Genomic DNA, 24,359 nt, shown 5'->3' on the forward strand with positions numbered 1-24,359 from the left:
GGAATGAGGATGACTAAAGGCCAGGGCAGTGGAGACGAAAGAAGGGGACCAGTTTGAGAGCTCTTTGTGTATAGAGTCAGTAGGACTTGGAGAGCAGCTGGATGCCTGGGGGAGTGAGGGAAAGGCAGGTGTTGAGGACACCCAGCATGTTTTCAGCCAGGGTAACCGGGGAGGGGTGGCGGTTGTGCCATTCTCCAAGAGGGACTACAAGAGGAGCTGATATGGATTGTAGGCCAAAAGAACTTAGACTTGTACTGTCCCATATGATAATCACCACGTGGCTATTAAATTAAATTAAATTCTGTTCCTCAGTTCTATTAGCTACATTTCAAGTACTCAATAGCCACATGTGGCTAAGGCTACTGTTTTGGATAGTACTGATCTAGAACATTCCCAAGATCACAGAAAGTTCTATTGGACAACACTGATTTAGGTTACCTTAATGAACTAATATCATATTCATCTGAATTATAAAGATAAAATGGCTAATAATTACTTTCGCTGTTGATGTTTCTGAATGGTTCTATGCAATTCTTCTACTTCGTGCTCTAAGTCTCTCTTCTCTTGCAAAAGATCATCAATATTATGATGCAGTTCTTCTATTTCTTTCTCACACTGCTGCTTGGATACTCTCATCCACTGTTCCTGTTTCTTTGATTTTAAATGCTGTATTATGTCTTCCAATCTAGAAACTTCATTATCCTGGACAAAGAAAAAAATGCAATACTGAAATATCACATGATGTTTCCCCTTTTTCCTGCCAAAAACTGAAATTAACAGTGATTAAAGTGGTATCTTTGACCTGATAATAGTGGTAGCTTCTAAGACTTCAGTATGAAAAGAAAAATTAAGTCAAGCCAATTTCTTCACATGCCATAGATGAAATTGATGGACCAACAGATCGTACGACTCTTCCATCAGTCCAGCTATGGCTGATAAATAGTCACCAAGCACCTCCTGTGGATAATGTCTGGCTCCAGAGTTCAGCATCTAGCAGAAGACACAGACAGAGGTGTCTCCCTCCTCTGCGCACATGGGAGAGGAGTTGGCTGAGAAGGATGTCTAGAGGAAGGAGTGTTCTGCCTGGTTTTGAAGAATAAATGAAATAGGAAACGGCTACGCTGAAGAAATAATGTGCAAATGTAGGGGGGTATAAAGGCACACCTGGGAAACTACAGGAACAGCCGGATACTGGTGGAGGGTAAAAGAACCAACAGAATTGCTATAAAAACAGTGTGCACTGAAAAACTGCAGGATAACACGAGTAACTACCATTTTTAACCATGTAAATATCCACAGTTCCTCTGAAACTAGTCTGACCTACTAAAATGGGGCTGGTGGCTTGGCACCCAGGTATCCTAGTCCTTTATCTTCCTCTCAATCTGCTGAGAGGAAAAGGAAAAAATAAAGAGCTCCAGGTGCCTTAAGTTTGAAGGAGGCCCTTGTAATGCATTTTATTTCTTTAAAACAAAAAAGTTATAAAGGAAGCTAGGGATTAGGAAGTAATCATTTCTTAGAATTTAGCCTAGAGGAAAATATGAAATACAGTAAAAATTTATACACAGTTAAATGAACTACACAGCCTACAAATAAAGAAATGTTATGCAGTCATTAAAATACTGCTTAAAAACGCTTGTAAAACCATGGGGAAAATGCTTGTAACATTAAGTGGGAAAAACAGGACACAAAATTATGTGCACAATAAGTTAAGAACTATGAAAAGAAAAAAAGAATCATCATTAATTTCACCACCCAGAGATAACCCCCACCAAAACCTTACTGTATGCTGCTCTTACATGTGTTCATACACAAGCACACATAATGTGTGTATATACAGGTACAGGCACTAGTATGTGAATATACCTATACATACAAATTAATATAGTACTTGTCAATAGAAAAATATATAAAAAGCTTTCTAAAAATGGCTATTTTCTGGACTGAAAGCATTTTTGTTACAAAATGGTTAAACCAGGTTCGTAGAATGGCCTGGTACCCTAACTCCTGTCCAGAACAGTGTTTTAATAAGAGGATGCTTGCTCAGTTCTAAACATCAGCCTTACAAACACACTTTTGGGATATAATCCATGCATAAGTAGGTCGACTCATTAAGTATATAACCTTACTCAGTCTCCCATGGAAGCAGTGTGGATAGGGGTCTTGTGTCTTTCCACTTACTAAGTTATGGTGCTCCGGGACATTGCAGTGCAGCACGCCCATTGGGATGAGGGGGATGGAGAAGTTGGGGGGTGGAGGCCCATATATGATGGGGGCCCCAGCGGGAGGCGGGCCATAAACAACAGTGCCAGGGGTGAGAGGTCGGCTGTTGTTGGGCAAGGGAGGAGGTGGTGCATACAGGGCCATGCCCTGGGGTACAGGAGAACCATCGGGAAACACAGTATACATCATGTATCCAGGAGGAGGCACAAATGGGCGGTCCTCTTGGTCATCCAGCTCGCTCTCTTCCTGGCTATCTCCTCCACTGTCTGCATCTTGAAACAAAAAAACAGAAGAGCGTTTTATTCCCATGGCTCACTAGGTAAACATGTTCAGCAGAGGACAGCAGCTTTTAGGCCAAGATACCAGAGATGTAAAAATAAAATTCTGTAAAAAAGGTCAAAAGCAGTTTTGAAAAGTGGATCAAACAGGGATGCAAATTATTTTCACCAGGTGAACTTGAGTTTTTCCTTTTTTTTTAAACGAATGAACTTTATTATTTGTTTTTAATTTAAAATTTATTTTTGGTTGCATTGGGTCTTTGTTGCTGTGCGCGGGCTTTCTCTAGTTGCGGTGAGCGGGGGCTACTCTTCGTTGTGGTGCGCGGGCTTCTCACTGCGGTGGCTTCTCTTGCTGCAGAGCACGGGCTCTAGGCGCACGGGCTTCAGTAGTTGCAGCATGTGGGCTCAGTAGTTGCGGCACTCGGGCCCTAGGGCCCGCAGGCTTCAGTAGTTGTGGCACACGGGCTTAGCTGCTCCGTGGCATGTGGGTCTTCCCGGACCAGGGATCGAACCCATGTCCCCTGCATTGGAAGGTGGATTCCTAACCACTGTGCCACCAGGGAAGTCCCTTGAGTTTTTCTTATACCTGTCTGTTGTTTTTTTTCCATCTTCATTCATTCATTCATTCATTCAGCAACATTTGGGTGCCTGCTTCGTGCTACGTAAAAGACCAACAGAGAAGTGCTGTGAGATCCCACAGCTCCCAGCTTTACCACTATCAGGATACAAAGCCTCTCTCAGGTGTTGGTTCTCTTACTTATCTCCCCTATAAGCAGGAACTAGGTTTTTTTTTTCCCACCGATGAAGAAAACCTAGCACACAGCAGGCACTCAATAAATAGTTCCTGAATGAACAAATTCTCAGAAGGTAATATTCCCATTTTACAGATTAACAGTCTCAGAGCGGCTAAATAATTCCCCTAGGATGACACAGTTACTTAGTGAAAGAGCCAGGATTTACCCCAGGTCTGACTCTTCCCCCTGGAGCTCTGGAAGACAGACCTGTAACATTTCATTTCAGTCGAGCTAATTAGTGCCACAACACGAGGATGTAAACTGCCACGTTCCAGGAGTGGAGGTGAAGATGCCGCTCAGTCTGCCGGGAAAGGCAGGGAGGAGGAAGGGTCCAGAAAAGGAGTGTTGTTTGAGGACCTGGGTCTTGCTGAAGGATGAGTAGGAATAGGTTTGGGAGAGAAAGGAGGAAGCAGGACATTCTGAACAGAGGGTTCAAAACATGGAAGTGTGAGAAATGTGGCAGGCAGTGGGTATGGCTGACATGTGGGAGAGTGATGGAAGGTGAGACAAGAGGTCGTTGGCCAAGACCAGGTCACAGAGGGCCTTGCAGAGCAAGCTAAGGAGTCTGGACTGTGTCTTATGGATTTCAGGGAACCAATAAAAGGTCATTAAACAGGCAAGAGAAATGCAACTTCCCTGATGTAACTTACCTCTATTTGAACATGATTTATGTAACCCACTCCTGATGGGAGAATAAACCCAGTATCCTGAAGCAGGTGGAGGTGCACTGCCTTCCTTCCCATCCTGCCATGGTTTTCTAACAGGAGTTGAGGCTGCATACTTTAGGCCGACACCAGAGTCCTTGGTGGCCTGGGAACTGTGGCTGGAAACCTAAAATAAATGACAGCAGAGCATACTATCTCTTAACAAATAAAAAGGCCTATGTGGAGAAATGTCAAAGTCTAGAGCAAAGTTGAGAAAGAACTGGTTTCTTTTCATATATCGTAATTCTCATTTTTCACAGGCAGAAACGAGACGTGATTACGTGGTTATATAACCTGCACGGGTGTCAGCCTCCCGTCTCCCGTACTCATCTTTATTGGTGGTTTCTCTTCTTTTGCCTAGTCCTTGATGGCCCAGCAACTAAGATCAAGGAAACAGGAGCTTTCAAGGCAAGCTGGGATATTAGTCTCCTGTTGTGCCAGGAGCTTGGAGTGGCTTTAGAGCTCTACTCTGTTACTCTCCCTCTCCTTTCAGTTGTAAGTCGACCCTCCAAACCCTCATCCAGCTCAGGCTTACAATGTTTTGCTCTAACCTATACTGCTTCCACCTGCAGCCCTGGCTGTGACACGGATGTCTGGCTTCCTTTAGATTTCTGGGAGGAGGATTTCAGATTCTGCTTTTCGGGGTTCTGATTAAGTCTGAACGGCCCGGGGATCCTAGCGTGTGGGAGCTGCTTCTCCTGACTGCTGTTGTCAGCTGATTCTAGCAGGATGTTGCCCAGCCCCTCTGCTTTGGATAAGAGCCACTTACAGTCCTCTCCTTCCTTCCCACATTCAGGCTGCAAGCCCTGACATTTTGCTCCCTGAACACCCCTCAATCCATCTCTGCTCTAGCTCCACTGCTCTGGCTCTGGCTTCTTCCATCCTTCACCTGAACAAGTTCAAACAGCCCCACACAGAGTTCACCCACTACAAGTCTAGCCTCCACACTCCGCCTGATTATTTTTCCTTAACTACAGCTCTGATCATAGCACACTCAACTGCAGTTTCCCAAGGCCTACATAATTACGTGCAAGGGATTTTGAGGCCCTTTTTTTTTTTTTTAAAAAAAAAGCATGACCCCAATCTACGTTTCCTGTTTCACCTTTCACTGTTCCCATCCAGCCCTCCAGCCCCACAAGGGGCTAAGCCAACTCTCCTCTTCCTCACAAGTTGTTCCCTCCCTCCTGAAAGCCCATCCTTTGAGGGTTGCTAAGTGCTGACTTCAAGCCCCTGTTTGTGAAGCCTTCTTCCCTAAACATCCCCATGAGATAAATCTTTAACATTTCTCTGCAACTGGGGCATGGAAGTCCAGTCTGTTGTCACATGCGTGTGACTGTTTTGTAATTACATTGGTATGCTTGTCTTCCCCACCAGCCCATGAGCTCTTTGAGAGCAGGGGCTGTATGATTCATCATGGTTCCCCACCAAAGCCTTGTACTTGACCTAGACCTCAGTAAGTACTGAATGAATGTGTTAAAAGGAAATGCAATCCAGGTGCCTATTTTTCTGTCTGAGACTCTATAATTCTACTGCCATTTTCAAAAGGCTCTCTGGGCTCAAGTCACTTTATCCACCCTTATAGGATCCTTGTTCAGGGACCCGGACCCCACACATAGCACCTGAGCATGAGTGGGCAATTGCCACATTCCTTGGGAATGCCCTATTTCCATCTCATACAGCACAAAGTACTTAAGAACCTCAATGCATGGCTTAGCCTAGATATGTTGTTCTTGAGACCTGATCACAGATTTAGGAAAGGCAACACCATCACACTTTCTTAAAGAAAATTTAGTATATATTCCCAGCACCACAGACTTCCTACTTTTGATGATGATGGTGGTGGCATAAAGTACCAATAGCCTCGTCTTTTGAAAGGATCTGCCATGCTGCTGATGTAATCATTCTGATAAGAAACGTCACGTCGGAGTTCAGCAATTTCTTCCAAAACATTTTCAAAGCCTCCTCTGTTATCTGTAAAAGGAAAGCCATTCTGTGAAGTTGGGTATGAAATCATCTACTTCCTCTCTCTCTCAAAATACAAAAGTGATTCCACGAGAGCCAATGACTTTTATCAGTTCCTCAAAGCTGCCGTTCAGCCTGCCCTTTGGTAATAAATTTTTGTTGACACTTAAAGAGGACAGACATATCCTACTGCTGTTCATTTATAAAGTGAGCCAGAGAAAGAACAGATTTGTAAACATTATTTCTTTTGAAAATACAAAAATAAATCTCTCTTTGTAATCAAGTCCCTTGATACTGCGCTTACTTACATTTAAGAAAGTGCTTTATTTATTAAGCTAATTATCACAGCTCTGTAAATCGAGCATGGAATTGATCTGTAACAGTTAAATAAATTTGCTAAAGGTAAAAAACAAACACGATGATTTAATTTTAGAACTACAAAACCACTACCAAAATCAAAGCCCAATACCTTACCAGCCCCGGTGAGGTCTAGTAAATTCCGCAGTCTTGCGATCTCTTTCCTTTGTCTCTCCATGGTCTCATTCAGTTTTTCGATTTCTAGCACCTGTGAGTTTGCTCCTCTGGTGCCTACCTCTACTTTCTCCATCTCAATTCGAAACTATTAAAAAATCACATATACAAAGTTGCCAATGAATATTCTTTCCCAGATGCACGTCTCCTTGCAGTAAGATTATAATTCTATAATTTTTTACTTATACTTTACTAATGAGGAACTGCATTACTCCTTACATTTAAACCATGCAATGCCTGGCACACAGCAGAGAATCAAGTACTGATTGACTATTGGCTGTACCTCAAAATTCTTTGAGATGTCGCCTACAGTAATTCAATCTTTTAGGAACTGATAAGTACCCAATAAGGAGGCGGTCTCATGGGGGTACCAGCACTGACCTGCTCCTCTTTATCCCTGAGGAGATTCTGCAGGAGTTCGATCTCCGCTTCTGCTCGGGTCAGATCCCTGGCGGCTTGTGCTGCCTTTCTGCTGAACCTCTCTGTTTCCTGCAGCTCCTACTGAGACGGAGGTGTGAGAAAGGCACCACTGCTATTGCGGGCTGCCCTCTTTATTTCTTTCTTCCTCTGACTGAGTCCTCTGCTTTCATCAGGTCGCCCGCCTGGCTACCCCATGCACACGTAGTGCCAAGTCCCACCTTATCTGTGCTGTTCCTATGATTTGGCAGCTCACTCTGGCACTCTTTGGGGGCCAAGTGGGCAGGGTTCTGCATCAGAAAGAGCAAGGACTAATTTTTTCTTCTCTGTTCTACAGTCTTCCATGACTGGTGTCTCTGTGGACCCCCATGGTTAGATTTTCCCTCCTATGATTTACTGTCTTAATCTCATAAGCATTTGCATCTTATAAAGGCTATAACAGACTTATCTCAGTCAGGAGTCATAATAACCCTGTGAAGTGACATCAGACTGCACAAGATGACAAAGACAAAAGGTTGAGGTTCAGAAGGATTATACAGCAAGCCTTGAAGACCTCTGTTCAGATGTGTATTGATAGGTATCTCCCTAAGCAGACCCCTACACTTTGAGGTAAGGATAGTATGTTTCATTTGATGGCTCCTTTGGGACTCAATAGAGTACAGGACCCATGGCAGGGTTGTGACGGGGGAAATACAATCTTCAGGTCTGAAGAGGAACAGACAACTTTATGGTGGTTTATAAAAGAGCCAAAGTCTATAACAAGAGATCAATAATACAAGTTGCTATGTTTTTTGACAGGGGCAGCCCTGGTGGAAACTTGTTCTGTACATGGGGACTCACCTCTGCGCGCTCTTGGTTAATTTTCATAACGGTTCCATGAAGGGACTTGAGCTGGTCTTTGGCAGTGGTGAGCTCAGCTGTGGCCAGCTTATCAGAGGCGGCCACAGCTTTCTTTAGTTTCTTCAGTTCTTTATCTAAACCAAGAAACTGTGCCTGAGATTTGGCATCTTCAAGTTTCTTCTAAAATAAAAGAAACACTAATTAAAGAGATGAATCATTTGGTAGCAATGAATTAAGACATGAGCCCCATGAGGGCAGGGACTCTGTTCACACACCCCATGCCTAGAACCATACCTAGTACTCAGCAGGTGCTCCTGAGTGAATAAATAAATAACATCTCAAAGCTGTATGATAACTTAGAATGAAATCAGTATACTTAGTCAAGAATCTTCGTGATCATAAATCCATTCATTTGTTGGAGAAACATTTCTTGGCACCATCACCAAGCAATGGGCCCGCCCCTTGTGATCATGGAGTCAGGCACTGGGCATATGGTGGTAAACAAAACAGACTTGGCTGCTGCCCTCAACGAGCTCATGAGAGACATGTATTAAACAAACACTCAGACAAATGTGTAACTAACACTGTGATCACTGCTATCGAGGGACAGAACAAGGTACTATGTGAGAGGCCAGCAGGGGAGACCTAGATTGGTGGGGGGAGGGCTTTCAGGAAGAAGAACGGTGGAGGGACATGGTCCAGGAGAAGGAATGGCCAGGAGGGAAGACAGAACTTCGGAAGTCTCAGGAACTGAAAGAAGCAGCATGGTAAGAAAAGGAGAGAGCTCAACAGAGGCAAATCATGCAGGGGCTCAGAGGCTGAAGAATTGTTGTCCTTATCCTAAAGACAACAGAAGCTGCTGGAGAGAAGGGGAGATGGGGAGGGACTGACAAGAGCCTATTCATGTTTTTGGAAGAGCGTGTCGGCTGGTCTGTGGAGCAGGTCATGAGTGGAAGTGGGGGACTGTCAGGTGGCCACAGCAGTTGTCCAGAAGTGAGATGATGGCTGGATGAGGGTGGTGGCACTGGAGAAGGACAAAGTGCAAATATTCCAGAGAGATTTTGGAGGCAGACTCAATAATACTTGGGAACTGATGGGTTCTCAGTGAAGCATCAAGCAAGTCATTCACTGGGGCTGGGAGAAGGGAGAGGGTAGGTGTGAGACGTGAGAAGGTACGAAACAGTGCAGCAAGGGAGTGAGCTTACCAGAGAAAAGGGTAATGCTGCCCATTTGAGGCTGGCAAACATTTATAGTGTTACCGCTATGCCTGGATGGGTGACTCTTTCCTTCAGGAATACTTAGCCATGGGTGCAGGGCTAAAGAAAGCAGATAGCTGCAGTTTTGTCACAGAAGATAGGAGAAAAGAGCAAGGGATTTGAGGATACTTGCAAAAAATAGCGATAATGGGAGACCATGGAATTTAAGCTGGACAAGGAAGAAAGTAAAGACAGGAAAGCCTAACACACAGAAAAGGTGGGGTTAATGCACTGGGATTATCAAGAAGGTTGAAAGAAGGTTGAAAACCTGTCAGCATGACTCATCCCAATAGCATTTAAGCCCCACCTAACTGACTCTCCAGTCACTCCTTACATCCCAATTCTCTTGCTTCCATCTAGCATGGCACCCTTGCCTCAGGCTCTTAATTCGATGACATGAATCTAGGTCTCCCTAGGTCAGGTCCACCTCTGGGCCAGCAATGCAGCCAGAGGTGACCGTGGATCACACCCCTCTCAGCTGCCCCATTGCTGGGAGCAGGACCCTGGCAGTGGGGACTCATATGTCTCTTTCCCAGTCTTGCCCACCTTCTTCTCTAACTCTTGGAGTTGGGCCAGAATTCTCTGCTTCTCTTCATCAGCTTCCTGAAGTTGGAGATCTGTAAGGCCTTGGATTTCCTCCATACTTTTTAGATTTTCTTGTAAATAGTGAATTTCATTCTCTAACTGCTGAATTCTTGCTTTGTGTTGCCTCTTGTCAAAATTAATCTGTGAGGAAATCAAGTTTCAAAGATGATTTTTAAGCAAAATATGTTTTGAGCAAAATAAAAACCTTCTAGAGAATTATATTTCATTTTACTAAAGAGTAAAACAAAATGCTGTGCTAATGAGTTACTGGGGATGGCTTTATCACAACTGTTCTCTAGGATCCATTTTAATGTTTGCCTCATCATTAAAATAATCACATCAAAAACTCAGATTCTGGCACTATACTACACTCTAGCGATGTTGTATTATCTACTTGCACATTAAGAAACATCTCTCACTTGCTTCCAAAACAAGGAAAACACAGTGTCACAAAGAAGCCTGACTTTGACATCAGTAACCACATTTAGAGTAGAATTTTAGTCACACCTAGTTTGACTTATTAGGAGTGAAACTAACAACAATTACACTGTATTTAAAAAAATTATACCTTTATTAATTATACCTTAATAAAGGTATACCTTATAAAGGTATACCTTTATTAAGGTATAATCTACATAACAGACACTCTTTTCTTTCTTTTGTTTCTTTCTTTTGTGGGATCTTAGTTCCCCAACCAGGGATCGAACCCTGGCCCTGGGCAGTGAAAGCAAGGATTCTTAACCACTGGACCACCCGGGAATTCCCTACACTGTATTTACATGAGAAAGAAAGCACTGTAATTTGCTGAAAAATATGAATGTTTTCTAAACACTTCCCTCTAGCTGCCTCTTGCCCTTCTCTTACTCTTGCTTCAAGGGCTCTCTCACAGGCCTGCCTGAACTCTTCTTGTCCGCTGGCCAGCTTCTCCTGATGCAGAGCCACTTCCTCTTGGAGTTTTCTCTCTCTCACTTGAGCTTCCTCTTTTTCCCACTGGGAACGTGTAAGGATTTCACTGAACTGTTTCTGCAAATCAGCGAGACTTTTCCCTAAGACATCTGAAGGACTATGGATTCTGGTAAGGGGGGAAAAAGAAAGATGGTATAAGTGTGACATTTTATTTTTGATGCTGGATGCTGGGTGCAAACATGCCGGTAACATTAGTGCAGAAGTAAAAAGAGTTGTGAGGAATGGGACTGGTGTCAATCCGTAGCAAATTACTGTGCACCTCCTGAGTGCAAATCATTGTTTTATTAAATGACTGTTGCCACTCTGAAAGCACAGGCTCCTGTCAGGCTAACAATGTGTGTTCAAAGAATAAATGGCCATTTCATATATTCAAATTAGCCTCAGTTTTCTTTTGATATTTGTTTTCTATTTAAAATGCATAATGTGACTCTACTTCCTGACCATCTGCAGTAAGCTTTCAAGAATGAGTTACTCGTAAAACCTTTGTGTTTTTTAAATTAAATAATACCAAAAAGTATAAAAGATTAAAAAAATCAGTGACAGACAACTTGAATTAAGCAATCTGTGTATCAATCATGGTAATACGATAAGGGAAAAGGGAAACCTTACAAAAGAACTCAGCCATTAACAGTAGTTGGAAAGGTGATTTCATCATTGAACCCCACATTCACAACTCAGCCCACTCTCTACCTGGAGGTCTTGACTTTCCATTACCTCATTTCCCCAGCTCCTAATTTCAGTTTTCTCCTTAGCTCATCTACACGAGCTGCCACTTCTTCTGGACGAATCAAACCATCAACTACATGGTTAAGGTGATTCTGGAAATCTTTAAGTTGCTGTTTTAACAGGTTATTGTCATCCTGTGGAGGGGGGGTAAAATGGAGAGGGGTAAAAATTACCAAAACAAAATAAAAAATACACCCAAATACACACACACAGCCCATATTATTTACCATATAACAGCTCCAGTCAACTCCCTTTACCAATTTTTTAAAAACCCTTTGCACTATGGCCGACAATATCTGAATCTATTGATTAATCCGAAGTCACAAAAGACACAAACAGGCATTATGATGTGTCCTGATGTGATGCAAAAAAGAAGTACGTATGAACACTACCTAAGACTGTCTTCTTGCCAAAGAGTAAATAACTTGAATCTAAATAAGCCTCCATATGTGACATAAGAACATGTTAATCAATGCAATGGGGATGCAACCAGCAAAATCTAGACTATGGGAAACTCTACAGGACAAAGACCTGGTTTTCTTTAGTATGTAACAAAGAGAAAAAAAAGAGCAGAACTATAGATTACAGGAGACAAGAGTCAAGTCAACCAAATGCAATGTGCGCACCTTATTTGGATTCTGATTCCAACATAACACTTCTAAAAAATTTATAATTTGAACATTTTGTATACTTAAGGTATTTGACGATATTAGGGAGTTATTGTAATTTTAAGGTGTAATGACAGTATCCATGTTTATGCCTCTTTTTTTTTTCTGGCCATGCTGCGTGGCTTGTGGGATCACAGTTCCCTGACCAGAGATTGAAGCCGGGCCATAGCAGTGAAAGCTCGGAATACTAATAACCACTAGGCCACCAGGGAACTACTTTATGCTTCTTTTTTAAAGCCTTATTTTTTAGAGATATGTACAATAGTACAGTATTTACAGATAAAATCAGATGTTTTGGATTTACTTCAAAATAATTCAGTGTGTGAACAAGTGTGAGGGGTGAGGTGTGGAGGGTATTATAGATGAAATAAGACTGGCCATGTGTTATAGATGAAGATAGTCCATGTGTTGAAACTGTTGAAGATGAGTGATATATACGTAAGGATTCATTTTAGTATTCTATTTCTGTATATGCTTGAGAATATACATAATTCAAACTTAGAAAAAACAAAAACAAAAAACACCTTCCCATAATACTCAGCTTTATCTGCCAATCAACTGAAAAATGGAACATCTAATACTGAAGTTCTCTAATAGCTTACAATTCTCTGTGGGAGTATTTGTTATATGCTAGGATATTTTCACTAAGAAACTAATGAATATATCTAGACCCCAGAATTAAATCCAGACAGTATCTCTTTTAAGTAAAAAGAAACTGCTAAAATTTCCCTAAATTGTACAGAAAAATAGTTCTATGTCCTAAGCTATTGACTATATTCCCCTGAATACCTATATTCTACTTAAGTGATTTTTTTCAAACTTGGTATAACATTAGGTTTTTTGTTTTGTTTTTTTTAACACTGTTAACTAAATTGGAGAATTAGCATTGCAATGAACGTTTCTGTCCACCTGGAGTCTCTTATCCATAACCCGTCCTTGCCCTTTGCCCTGAGGCACCCATATTTGCACTACTTTCTAATCCTGGCCACAGGTGATCTGACCCAAGGACAGCCAATCCACTGATTAGCCAGAAAACAAGTTCTCTCCCTCTCCAAAATGTGAACCAAGATCCGGTCCAGCAAGTCTGTGCGAGAGCTAGACCTGTAAAGTTATGTCAGCTCAGGGCTGGGGTTGATGCTGGGCCAAATGCAATGCCCAGGGAGACAGAGAAAGAGAAATGAGACCCGCACAGGCCCTGGAAGGTTAACAGAGCAGCTCTGGTCACCAGCAAGCTGCCTGTCTCTTTCCTTGAGCTAGTGTTAGTAGGTTTTGGTTCACTGCAACTAAATGATTTCTGACAAAGATAAATGTAGAGTGAGTTTAACTTGTACTCCGCACCAGGAGGTCAGTAGGCCAAGTAACCAAAGGACCTAGTTCCAACTAAGAGAGTCTTACAGCATGGACAGCATTCTGGAAAGCTGACCTCAATTTCTACCTTGGAGAGAGACCCCTGAAGTCCTTTTCTTTAATAGATGTGTACTGAAGTGTTTACGGTTGAAATAAAGATGTATGAGATTTTCTTTAAAATATTCCAGCAAAAAAAAAATGTGGATTAACTGAAATAAGAACAGCAGAATGTTGACAATTGTTTAAGCTGAGTAAACAAAAGGGCATAAGGCTATCTTCTCTCTGATTTTGTGATTATTTGAAAATTTCCAAGGTAAAAATAAAAAATAATCCAGTGAACACCCAATATATACACACAACACACACAGGAATGGAAAATATGTATATCTTTTATATTTACTTCAGAAGCTGAAATGATAGCAGTAAAAATTAAATTCTAGGTAACTCGATTTTCTTAAACTTTGAGAAAAAAATATTCAAGGCATTGGAAGAAGAGAGAGAATTTGGGTGAGTTTAATCTTATTTGTCACAAACCCCCCTACATGCATTTTTGGAGCCTTCCCCCAAACCACAATAACTCTGCCCCTTGATTTCTGGTGAAGTATAACAGCTGCCACCTCGGTCAGCTAAGTGACCCCTGACCTCACAGATCTGGAAACCTGCGTGTTGATCCAGGTACTTGTTTGTTCAGACATGTGTCCTCTTTGAGAGCATTTAATTACCTGGAAAATCCTGTCCACCTGCTTCTCGGGCAGTTTGTTGGGCAGATTATTGTGACAATAGCTATAAAAATAGTCTGCCAAAGAAAACTCTCATAAATGTAAAATGGCTGCATTTTTAATGACATTCCTTCTGAGAAGGAGACTGAAAACTTTACAATTAAGAAGTTCTACTGCAACTCATTCTAGTTAAATTCCTGGATAATTGCAAAGATATTTCAGTGGAAGAAGAATGCATCAATCTGATAATTTTAGCTCAGTCTGGTAACAAAGCCGCTTCTAGCGGAAATGCAAGGTACTGCTGTCCCCCATGAGTTTACCTAGTGTTCCCTGTTTACTATCGACACTGCCTCTATCTCTTGGCACCATAACAACACAAAGGATATGCATATTAATAATCTTAAAATGATCACAACAGAGGCTACGGTACTATCCCATCCAGAATTCCTTTTTTCTAATAACTCAAGTAGCTTACTACACGTAAGAGCAGGTTGTGAAGTGTCTGACATAAAGATGGCAACATCTTTGGGTGTCCCATATAAGAATGTATTGGGAGCCAATAAGTCTCTACCTGCAGCTGTTTAAGTTGGGTGCGGAGCTCACTATTTTCTTGTTCCTTTTCTTCTGAGAGCTGGGCTTTTCCGAGTGCATTCTTGAGGGCTTGCTTTTCTTTCTCAAGTTCTGTTTGAACAGCTGATTGTTCTAACTATTGCCATAGGAAGCAATGATACAAAAAAGTAAAATAGCAATAATTTATGATCTAATAAGGCATAAATAAATTTACATACACATGCAATCCCTTGGGAGCTTTGGTTTTATAACAACTCAGTTTTACATTTGTACCCCCAAGTTTAAAAGCCCAAGGTAAGTTTTTCACATGCCTCCTTAAACAATTGATACCTAAGGAAGAGCAAGCATCAGAATCAGCTCAGCCCAGATACACCAACTCAGAATCTCCAGGAGTGAGCCTAAATACCTACCTTTAAAAGCTCTGTGAGTGATTCAACAGTTACTGCTCCCTTTTCCCTTAGACCAATATTCCTCACACTGTGGTCCTCAAATACCTGCATCAAAATCACTTGCTGCACCTGTTAAAAATACAGATGCCTGGACTCCCTCTCAGACTTGATGGGCCAGAATTTCTAGGGCAAGGCCCAGGAATCTGCACTTAACAAGCATCACAAGTGATTTCATATAACTAAAGGGTACCAGTCATAGATCTGTAAATCAGAGAGAGAAGATCTGTTATGCTCCACAATCTCGATGTGTGGTTTGAAGACCAATCCTGGTAGTCCTGATGCAAGGAAAGGAATGTCCCTTTCAGTACCATATGAATTTGTGAAAAGGCCAGGCTGCTGTAATATTTTTGTCAAGACTTATAAGAAAAAAAAATAAAGGAGAATGAAAGTACAAAAGACAATGGATTTTAAGCCAGTAAGGGCTGGCTTAAAAACTTTTGAAAGAAGAAAATTTATTTCAAAGAAGATGCCATCCAGAAATTGTATTTTTAAATTATTTAAAAATATGTATTTACTGTTATTTTAATTGTTTCCTTCCCAACCTCTTGTTTTCTACACTCTGATCAGGTCAACTATAGTTTTATAAAACTTGGTACTCTTAAGAAATATAACACTGACAACTGGCAAATGGTCATTTGATATCACTTGGTATCTAATAAGTAAAGGAACACAAAGTAATATAATTACTATAATAAGCCTATTTTTATATCCTTTTCTAATCATATGAATGCCATTTTACATGAATTCCTGGGATTCAAACTATCTTATTTTTTAAAAATAATTAATTTTAAATTATAGTTGATTTACAATGTTTCAGTATACAGCAAAGTGATTCAGTTATACAAATATATATCTATTCTTTTTCAGATTCTTTTCCATTATAGATTATCAATACAAGATATTGCATATAGTTCCCTGTGCTATACAGTAGGTCCTTGTTGTTTCCCTATTTTATATACAGTAGTGTGTATATGTTAATCCCAAATTCCCAGTTTATCCCTCTTCCCCCCTTTCCCCTTTGGTAACCATAAGTTTGTTTTCTATGTCTGTGAGTCTATTTCTGTTTTGTAAATAAGTTCATTTGTATCATTTTTTTAGATTCCACATATAAGTGATATCATATGATATTTGTCTTTCTCTGTCTCATTTACTTCACTTAGTATGATAATCTCTGGGCCCATCTATGTTGCTGCAAATGGCATTATTTCATTTTTTTTTTTTACAGCTGAGTAATATTCCATTGTGTATAAATACCACATCTTCTTTATCCATACATGTGTCGATGGACATTTAGGTTGCTCCCATGTCTTGGCTATTGTAAATAGTGCTGCTATGAACATTGGGGTCCATGTATATTTTCGAATTAGTTTTCATCTTTTCCAGATATATGCCCAGGAGTGGGATTGCTGGATGATACGGTAACTCTATTTTTAGTTTTTTAAGGAACCTCCACTTCTCCATAGTGGCTGCACCAATTTACATTCCCCCAACAGTGTAGGAGGGTTTCCTTTTCTCCACACCCTCTCCAGCATTTATTATTTGTAGATGATGGCCATTCTGACCAGTGTGAAGTGGTACCTCATTGTAGTTTTGATTTGCATTTCTCTAATAATTAGCGATGTTGAGCATCTTTTCATGTGCCTGTTTCAAACTATCTTATTTTATTTAACTTTCATCCAGTTAGAACCTATTGACCCTCCTCAGGTGCCAGGCACTGAAACAGGCATCTACCATCTGGGCATTCACTGTGCTCTGAGTCTTGCAGGAGAGACGGACAATCTAAACAGATGATTTCATACACAGGCTAAAATGCTTTGACTGAGCACAGGTTAAAGGAAAATCAAAGTAGAGTCCCGAATCCAGATTTTCAGCAGGCATAACAGAAGGAGAGGGCGGGCTTCCTGGAGGAAGATGCAACCCATTTGGCTAATAGCTAAACAAAACTGTATTTTAATGTGATCAAGAATATATTATAACTGGCCTCTATCTTCCTCTCTGCCCTTATCTCTCACTCTCATTCCCTACTCCTCTTCTCGCTCCTGGCATATTGGAGGCATACTTTCAGCACTTCAAATGCATTAAGCTCTCTCTCCTTGCCTCTCTGCCTAGAACACATCCCTTACCTCTACCCTTTCACCTCTGCTCCCTCTGCACAGCCAAATCCTAGTTCCCCTTGAAGTCTCGCCTGAAACACCATTTCCATAGGGCAGTCTTCCCTGACCACCACTCCCCTGGCACAGAACCCTATCGTTTTCTTTCTCCGACACCTGTTTCACCTACCAGACTGTCAGCTTCACAAGGACATAACCATGTCTGTGCTATTCCCTATAGCATCCATGGCACCTGGCCCTTAATGGCCAATCGATAAGTATTTACTGGATGAATAACTCTTTCACTAATTTGCAAGTATAATTAAACTAGTGGGTGTTTCATCCAACCAGAACAGGAAGTAGCAAAGTAAAATTCAGTATCAACTTAAAAGAGGTCTCTTAAAGCTGTTTTGAGAAAGAACAACTAGAATTTATTGATTACCAACTGCTAGGTGCTTTCAGGCCCATTGTCTCACTTACCCTCACCATAACCTGCTTTACAGATGATGAGGCATTTGTCAGAGGCTCAGAGCCATGAAGTGACTTGCCCATGTTCACACAGGGGTCATATTTAAGCTCGGAATGTCTGACTCCAAAAATGTGCTCTTCCCATCACTCCACATACATTATATTAAAAAGTGTTTAATCTTACATTAAATTAAAGGAAAGCTGTTACGTTAAGGCCCAGCCTACTTGGTTTCTAGATGGCTTTGTGCTCTTACTTACCTGGCTGAGCCTTGTTAGTTTTTCCAACTCTTCTTTGAGCTGGTCGGCTTCGGCATCCTTTATTTTTAACTGAGCCTCTAGCTCAGCCTCGTAGGCACTGAGATCTCCTTGGGTCTGCTGCAGGGATGCATTCACCTCATGCTGCTCCTGAAGGGCGCTTTCTAGCTCTGCAAGCTCCTGCAAGGATTCAGTGTTTTAAGTAGAGAACCCTCACTGTGCTGCTTAAGCACCTGCAAGTCATTATAAGTAACTTGAGCACTTAAAGCAAATGCTGGCCAGCCAGTGCTGGCCAGGCACAGAGAGTATTCACTGGCAATACGATGAAGCTGCAGGCTGTGTGAATCCAGGCTGGAAAACAAAAACACTGACTATATGTAATCAGAAAAATCAGTAAGCTACAACATGTTTTCCAAAGTAACCAGTTGTGTGATACTTTAAACGAGTCTTACGTATTCATAAGAAGAAAAGAGAGGAGGATAAAATTTAAGGCCTATTTTCCTTCAGACACTGGAATAAATGTTTTCACATTCATTATTTAATTACATCCTCACAGTAACTGTGTAAGGCAAGGTATTAAACCCGTTTTATAGACGAGGAAATGGAGAATGAAGATCTAAGTAAACAGCACAGAGCTGTGCAGCTTAAAAAAGGACAGAGTCAGAATATGAACTGAGATTTCTGACTCCAAAGCCTACACTCTTCCTATTAAACCATAGTATGTTCACTTATCAGAAGAACAAAACGGGACTAGCACTCTCTAATATTAAGGATGATAGAGAAACTTAAACGAGTGTTAACAGGAATATAAGTACCTATTGATTAGCATACCACAGTTCTGATTCATTTTAGCCTATTTTTTTTTATGATTAAACATTATAGCTTTCATCTGTTTATTTGGGATCTTGAAGAATCAGATTAAACTATTCTGATTAAAGAGGAGAATCCTGTGATAAGAACTTCTATAGAAGAGTTTCCCAGTAAGTGATCCAAAGACCACCTGGCACTTGAATCATACGGGTTGCTTGTCCAAAATGCAGACGCTACATATAACCAACAGAGGATTAATATCCAGAATATATAAAAAGTTCCTACAAATCATTAAGAAAAAGACAGACAATCCAATAGAAAAAATGGGCAAAGAATATGAATAGGGATTTCACTGAAGAGAAAAACTGAATGGCAAATAAACAGATGAAAAGTACTTAACCTCTCCAGTAATCAAGTGAGAATTCAGTTAAAACAAGACACAATTTTGCACAGAGCATAGAAAAACAAGTTAAACAAACCATGAGGAAACAATCAGACAAATCCAGAACGTGGGACACTCTACAGAACTACCAGCTGGATTCTCCACACACACACACACACACACACACACACACACACACACACACACACGCCATAAAAGATATTCTTGGCACAATTGGGAAAATGTGAATATGGCTCAGATATTAGATGATATTAGGGAATTGCTGTTAATTTTCCTAGGTATAATAATGGTGTTGCACTGATGTAGGAAAATGTCCTCATTTTTAAGAGATATGTACTGAAGGGATGATGTCATAACATCTGCAATTTTCAAATGACCCAGCAAAAAAAACAGATATAGAAAAATATTTGTTGAATCTAAGAGAGCACATAGATGCTCAATGAACTGTTCTTTCCACTTTCCTGTAAATGTAAAAATTTTCATAATAAAAAGACATCATTTCAAACTCAGCACATTGGCAAACACTAAGTCTCACAAAATGTTAAGTTTCCTGAATTTGATCTTTATTCTGTGTTTATCTTAGAAAATGTCCTTGTTCTTAGGAAACACGTACTGAAATATTTAGAAGCTAAAGAGCATGATGTCTACCGCTAATTCTAAAATGATTAGGAAAAAATTTTTATATAAAAATGTATATAAAATCATGTAAAATTATATATGAGAGAGAGATAAAGCAAATGTGGCAAAATATTAATTGGTGACTCTGAATGGAGGGTATAGTGAGCTATTCTTGCAACTCTCCTGTAAGCTTGAAATTATTTCAAAATTAAGGCTTACAAAATAAAAGTTAGATAACATTAAGGTGATGTCAAGGATGTGGTGTAATGGTAGCCCTTCACACTGCTGGGGGGGAACAGAAATTCACAAAATCACTAAGGACAGTAATCTGACAATATCTAGTGAAGCTGAGAAGGCACGCACACTCTGACTCACAGTTCCACTGTGAACACAGTCCCCATGCTCAAGATGTGTGTTAAGAATGTCACTCTCAATATCGTAATAGCAAAAGAATGGAAACCACCTCAATATCCCCCAAGAGGAGAATGAATAAGCAATAAATTTGTGGTAGGCACATACAATGGGATGCTATATACATCAATAAAAATAAAGTAGAGCTACATGTATCAACTTGCATAATTCTCAAAAACATAAACGTGAAGGAAGAAAGGAAGTAGCCAAAGGATACACTATGTACTTTTTATATAAATCCTAAAATTATGCAAAACTCTAATACATATTGTTTATAGATGGATACACATATAATAAAAGAAGAGACAGAGGGAAATAATAACCATATTCAGGATTTTGCTACCTCTGGGAGGGGGTACACAGAGGGTTTCAAATATATCTGTATGTTTTAGTTTTTAAGCTGTGAGTACATGGTGTTAAATTTTTTTGATATTCTTCTATGTCTGATAAATTTCATAACATTAAAACAAATTAATTCAAATTTCCGAAGCCAGCCCTACTGAGGATGAGGTTTGGGAATCTGGGTTCTCCTGCAATGTAAAGTTTACCAAACAACTAAAACAGAGCAAGTGAAATCTCCAAATGAATGTCAACAAATCAAGCATGGAAGGGTATAATTTACAATGCTGTGTCTGTTTTGTTATCTGTAAAATAATACTACAATTATGAAGTAACAGCAACAAAAATAAGAAAAATTATGTTATGCCTAATTTTGCTACACAAATAACGAAATATGAACATCTAATACAGTATTTGTAATAGCTATAATTTCTTATCCTTTAGAGTTATTTGATCACAATACTTTTCAGGGATAGAAATTCAGCTAAAATAATCTTCCTTTTCTTAGTAAGGGAAAAATAACGCTTCCAAGTGTATCACAACTAAAGGGAAAAAAAAACCCAAAACACTTAATAGCTCCTAACACTTTTGCCACTTATAATTGCACTGTTGCTAACTTCCTTAACTAACTTAATTTGGACATCATCTACTTCTGAAGGTAAGGAAAATAGACAAGAAGAAACAATTCATACCTTCCTCATATTTTCTGCATCTAAGGCAACTATTTCCAGTTGGTCCCTTTCCTGCTTGACCTCAGTCAGTCTCTGCAGCAACGTCTCTTTCTCATCCTGTAGCCTTCTGCACTCATTCTGGGCCTGAGTAGCCTGGCCTTTGACAGTCCCCAGGTATTCTTGCAACCCACTGATGACACCTTCTAAGTCCTTCTTCAGGGCTTCATTTGCTGCTATCTGGCCTAAGCAAGACGAAGAAAAGGAAGGTGATAATATATATAAGAAAATGCTTTCAAGATACATAATTACTGTATTTAGTCTCCTTAGCTATTGTTACTAGCTAAGAATGAAATTCTAAGCTTCCAATTATTTCCTACTATCTTAGTTTTCATTTTCAAGACATAGTAATAGCTTTCCCCCCTATTATCCATGGTACAGGAGTATTAAGCAGGTAGACGATAAAAATAGTATACTCATTGGCATTGCTTATGAAATGCTTAATACATGCTATAAAAAGTTTAAAGTAGTGATTTCCAAATAAAATAACGAAAAATGTGCAACAAAACAGTTCTTGCTGCTAGACACACAAAACAAAACCAAGTCAAATCCTAGACTAGCAGCATTAACCTGTAACCTGAAGACTTAAAAAAACAAACAAACCATATATTGGGTACTTACTATGTCCAGGCACTTTATGAACACTATTTCATTTAATCTTCCCCCAAACTAATGATCGTGACAGAAATAATTTGTCCCAGGTAACACAGCTGATAATGGCAAAACAAGGACTGGGGTCTTTTTACCACAAGCCAAGGCTCTCATCACTACAGTCTATTATCTTCCTCTTCCACTATTATGGCAATGTCACATTTTTTTTAAATTATTTTTTAAAATGGGTGGAAGATCTATTTTTATTTTTTATTTATTTATTAAAAAAATTTTCTTTTTTGGCCACACTGTGCAGCTTGTGGGATCTTAGTTCCCCAACCAGGGATTGAACCTGGGCCCATGGCAGTAAAAGCAAGAGTCCTAACCACTGGACCGCCAGGGAATTCCCAGCAATGTCACAATTTAAATTTGCACTGCAAAAATAGATACTAAAATTCTTTCTACAGTCTCCTTATAACCAGACACCGAATGCCTGATATCAACGGACTCTTCGCTCCTGAAAAGATTTTTGGCCTTAGAAGAAGACAATCACATGCCAGAGTTTATCATGATCATGTATGGACTTCTTGCCATAGTGACCTGACTCACTAGGACATCAACCCAAGAAAACTAAAATAAAAATTTTTAATTTTATTAAACATTTTTGAGTACTCTGCAAATATTTCCCTATCAAATACTAGTACTAACAGCTGAAGCATATTCAGCTAATATCTGGATTAATGCCTGTTATTTGTCTTTTATTAACACTGAATCTGATTTACCTTAAATCATACTTAAATTCTCACCTTCAGTAAGCTGTTGTTCAAGGTCCTTAATCTCTTCAGTTTCTTTAGCAATTCTAGAAAGTATCTCATCCAAACGGCTTTCAAGTTGTTTGTACTGCTTGTTCATAATGTCAAGCTGTTGTTCTTTACCCCTTTTCTGAGCCTTCATATGGCACTGAATTGAAAAAAAAAAATTAAAATCCCAAATTCTTTAAACTCTTATAAAAATAATAATCCTTAATAACATTTCTAGGGAAGAATGGAAAAGAAAATATTAACAATTTGCATCTGTTTTGTGTCAGACACTGCTGTTTTCACATGAGTAGTTTTCATTTAAACCTCATGATAACTTGATGTGGAAATCATCTCCATTTTACAGATGAGCAAACTGAGGCTCAGGAAGGTTAAGTGATTTTTCCCAGGTAACAGCTAGTAGGTAATGTAGCCAATTTCAGTGTTCTTTGCACTGCACTAAAATGTATCTTTCCAAAAAGGTTTCCAAAAAGTTAATTGATTATATATACATATATCCATAGAAAAAGGCTATATTCTAAAATGTTAACAAAGGTTATATCTGGGTGGAAAGATTACAGGAGATTTTTAATAAGTTTTTTTAGCTAAAAAATTTTATAATAGACAAGTAATAACTTTTTATTAAAAAACATTTATAATTTTTAAAAAGGTTATTTGGGAGAAATAGAGACATGAAATAAATACTTCCTTAGAATTCAAGTTTATTTTCTTTTTTTTTTAACATCTTTATTATTGGAGTATAATTGCTTTACAATGGTGTGTTAGTTTCTGCTTTACAAAAAAGTGAATCAGCTATACATATACATATATCCCCATATCTCCTCCCTCTTGCGTCTCCCTCCCACCCTCCCTATCCCACCCCTCTAGGTGGTCACAAAGCACCGAGCTGATCTCCCTGTGCTATGCGGCTGCTTCTCACTAGCTATCTATTTTACATTTGGTAGTGTATATGTGTCCATGCCACTCTCTCACTTTGTCCCAGCTTACCCTTCCCCCTCCCCGTGTCCTCAACGAGTTTATTTTCAACTCCTTATGCAAAGAAACATTTTGTTTTTAAGTTCCATAAACTGGGAGTTGAGAGGGACCTCGAAGACCATTTAGCCCAGTGATTCTCAAGATGGAGGGCCCTATGGAGGCACACCCCTGCAACCACTACATACACCTGCAACCACTACATATGCCCCTGGTGGAAAAGAGCTTTCACACACCCACACACACCCTGACAGTCATCGCTTTAGGGAGCTACTGTTATCTGAAAGGATTGGATTGTATTTCTCAGGTGTGCTGGGGGAAAAAACTGAAAACCGATGACCTAGTCTAACTCTTCCTTTTACACGTGAGAAAACTGAATCTCAGATCCATCAAATGACTTGCCCAGGTCTCCTTAAGCAACTGTTCATATGGAGACAAAATAATTCCCCAGAGAACCTGTGCCCTCCCACTCACATCACACCCTCACAGCTCTAGTTTGCCCCCACAGGATCAGAGGAACAGAACAATAATAAATCAAGAGAACGTTACCAGGAGAAAGAACTATATTAGTCTGAACAACGAACTCCACGCGTCTCAAGTCTAAGACTATAATTTGATTATAAAAGAACATTTCTCAATTTTACATGTCTGTTGCCTCCAAAGACAAGAAAGAAAGTCTCTTCATTCCTGAAGAATAAATGAGAGGCAGCTTGATTGGAAGGTTTTTATTTTACTCCTGGTAAAACGTGATGGATGTTCAAAACTCTTCTCCTACTCTCCCAAAATACCCATCTGAAGTCTTTCTGAAAAGGTAACTGCAGATA

The 24,359-nt window shown here is 39.9% G+C and overlaps 1 protein-coding gene across 5 annotated transcripts in view; it reads right to left on the reverse strand.

Moving 5' to 3' along the window:
- Window positions 1-24,359, reverse strand: part of CNTRL (centriolin) — a 93,041-nt gene that overhangs the window by 31,381 nt on the left and 37,301 nt on the right. For 4 of the 5 annotated variants that reach the window (XM_061199999.1, XM_061199997.1, XM_061199998.1 and 1 more), the window contains exons 12-25: window positions 22,552-22,705; window positions 21,119-21,339; window positions 17,849-18,025; window positions 14,585-14,719; window positions 11,268-11,413; window positions 10,452-10,659; window positions 9,549-9,728; window positions 7,747-7,926; window positions 6,871-6,987; window positions 6,433-6,577; window positions 5,819-5,967; window positions 3,943-4,123; window positions 2,179-2,492; window positions 497-702 (exon numbers count right to left, since the gene is read on the reverse strand). In XM_061199999.1, coding sequence (XP_061055982.1) covers window positions 497-702; window positions 2,179-2,492; window positions 3,943-4,123; window positions 5,819-5,967; window positions 6,433-6,577; window positions 6,871-6,987; window positions 7,747-7,926; window positions 9,549-9,728; window positions 10,452-10,659; window positions 11,268-11,413; window positions 14,585-14,719; window positions 17,849-18,025; window positions 21,119-21,339; window positions 22,552-22,705 — 2,513 coding nt within the window. The remainder of the gene's footprint in view (window positions 1-496; window positions 703-2,178; window positions 2,493-3,942; window positions 4,124-5,818; window positions 5,968-6,432; window positions 6,578-6,870; window positions 6,988-7,746; window positions 7,927-9,548; window positions 9,729-10,451; window positions 10,660-11,267; window positions 11,414-14,584; window positions 14,720-17,848; window positions 18,026-21,118; window positions 21,340-22,551; window positions 22,706-24,359) is intronic. The other variant, XM_061200000.1, reaches the window with a different exon arrangement.

The sequence above is a fragment of the Eubalaena glacialis genome, chromosome 9 (assembly GCF_028564815.1).
Source record: "Eubalaena glacialis isolate mEubGla1 chromosome 9, mEubGla1.1.hap2.+ XY, whole genome shotgun sequence".
Lineage (NCBI taxonomy): Eukaryota > Metazoa > Chordata > Mammalia > Artiodactyla > Balaenidae > Eubalaena > Eubalaena glacialis.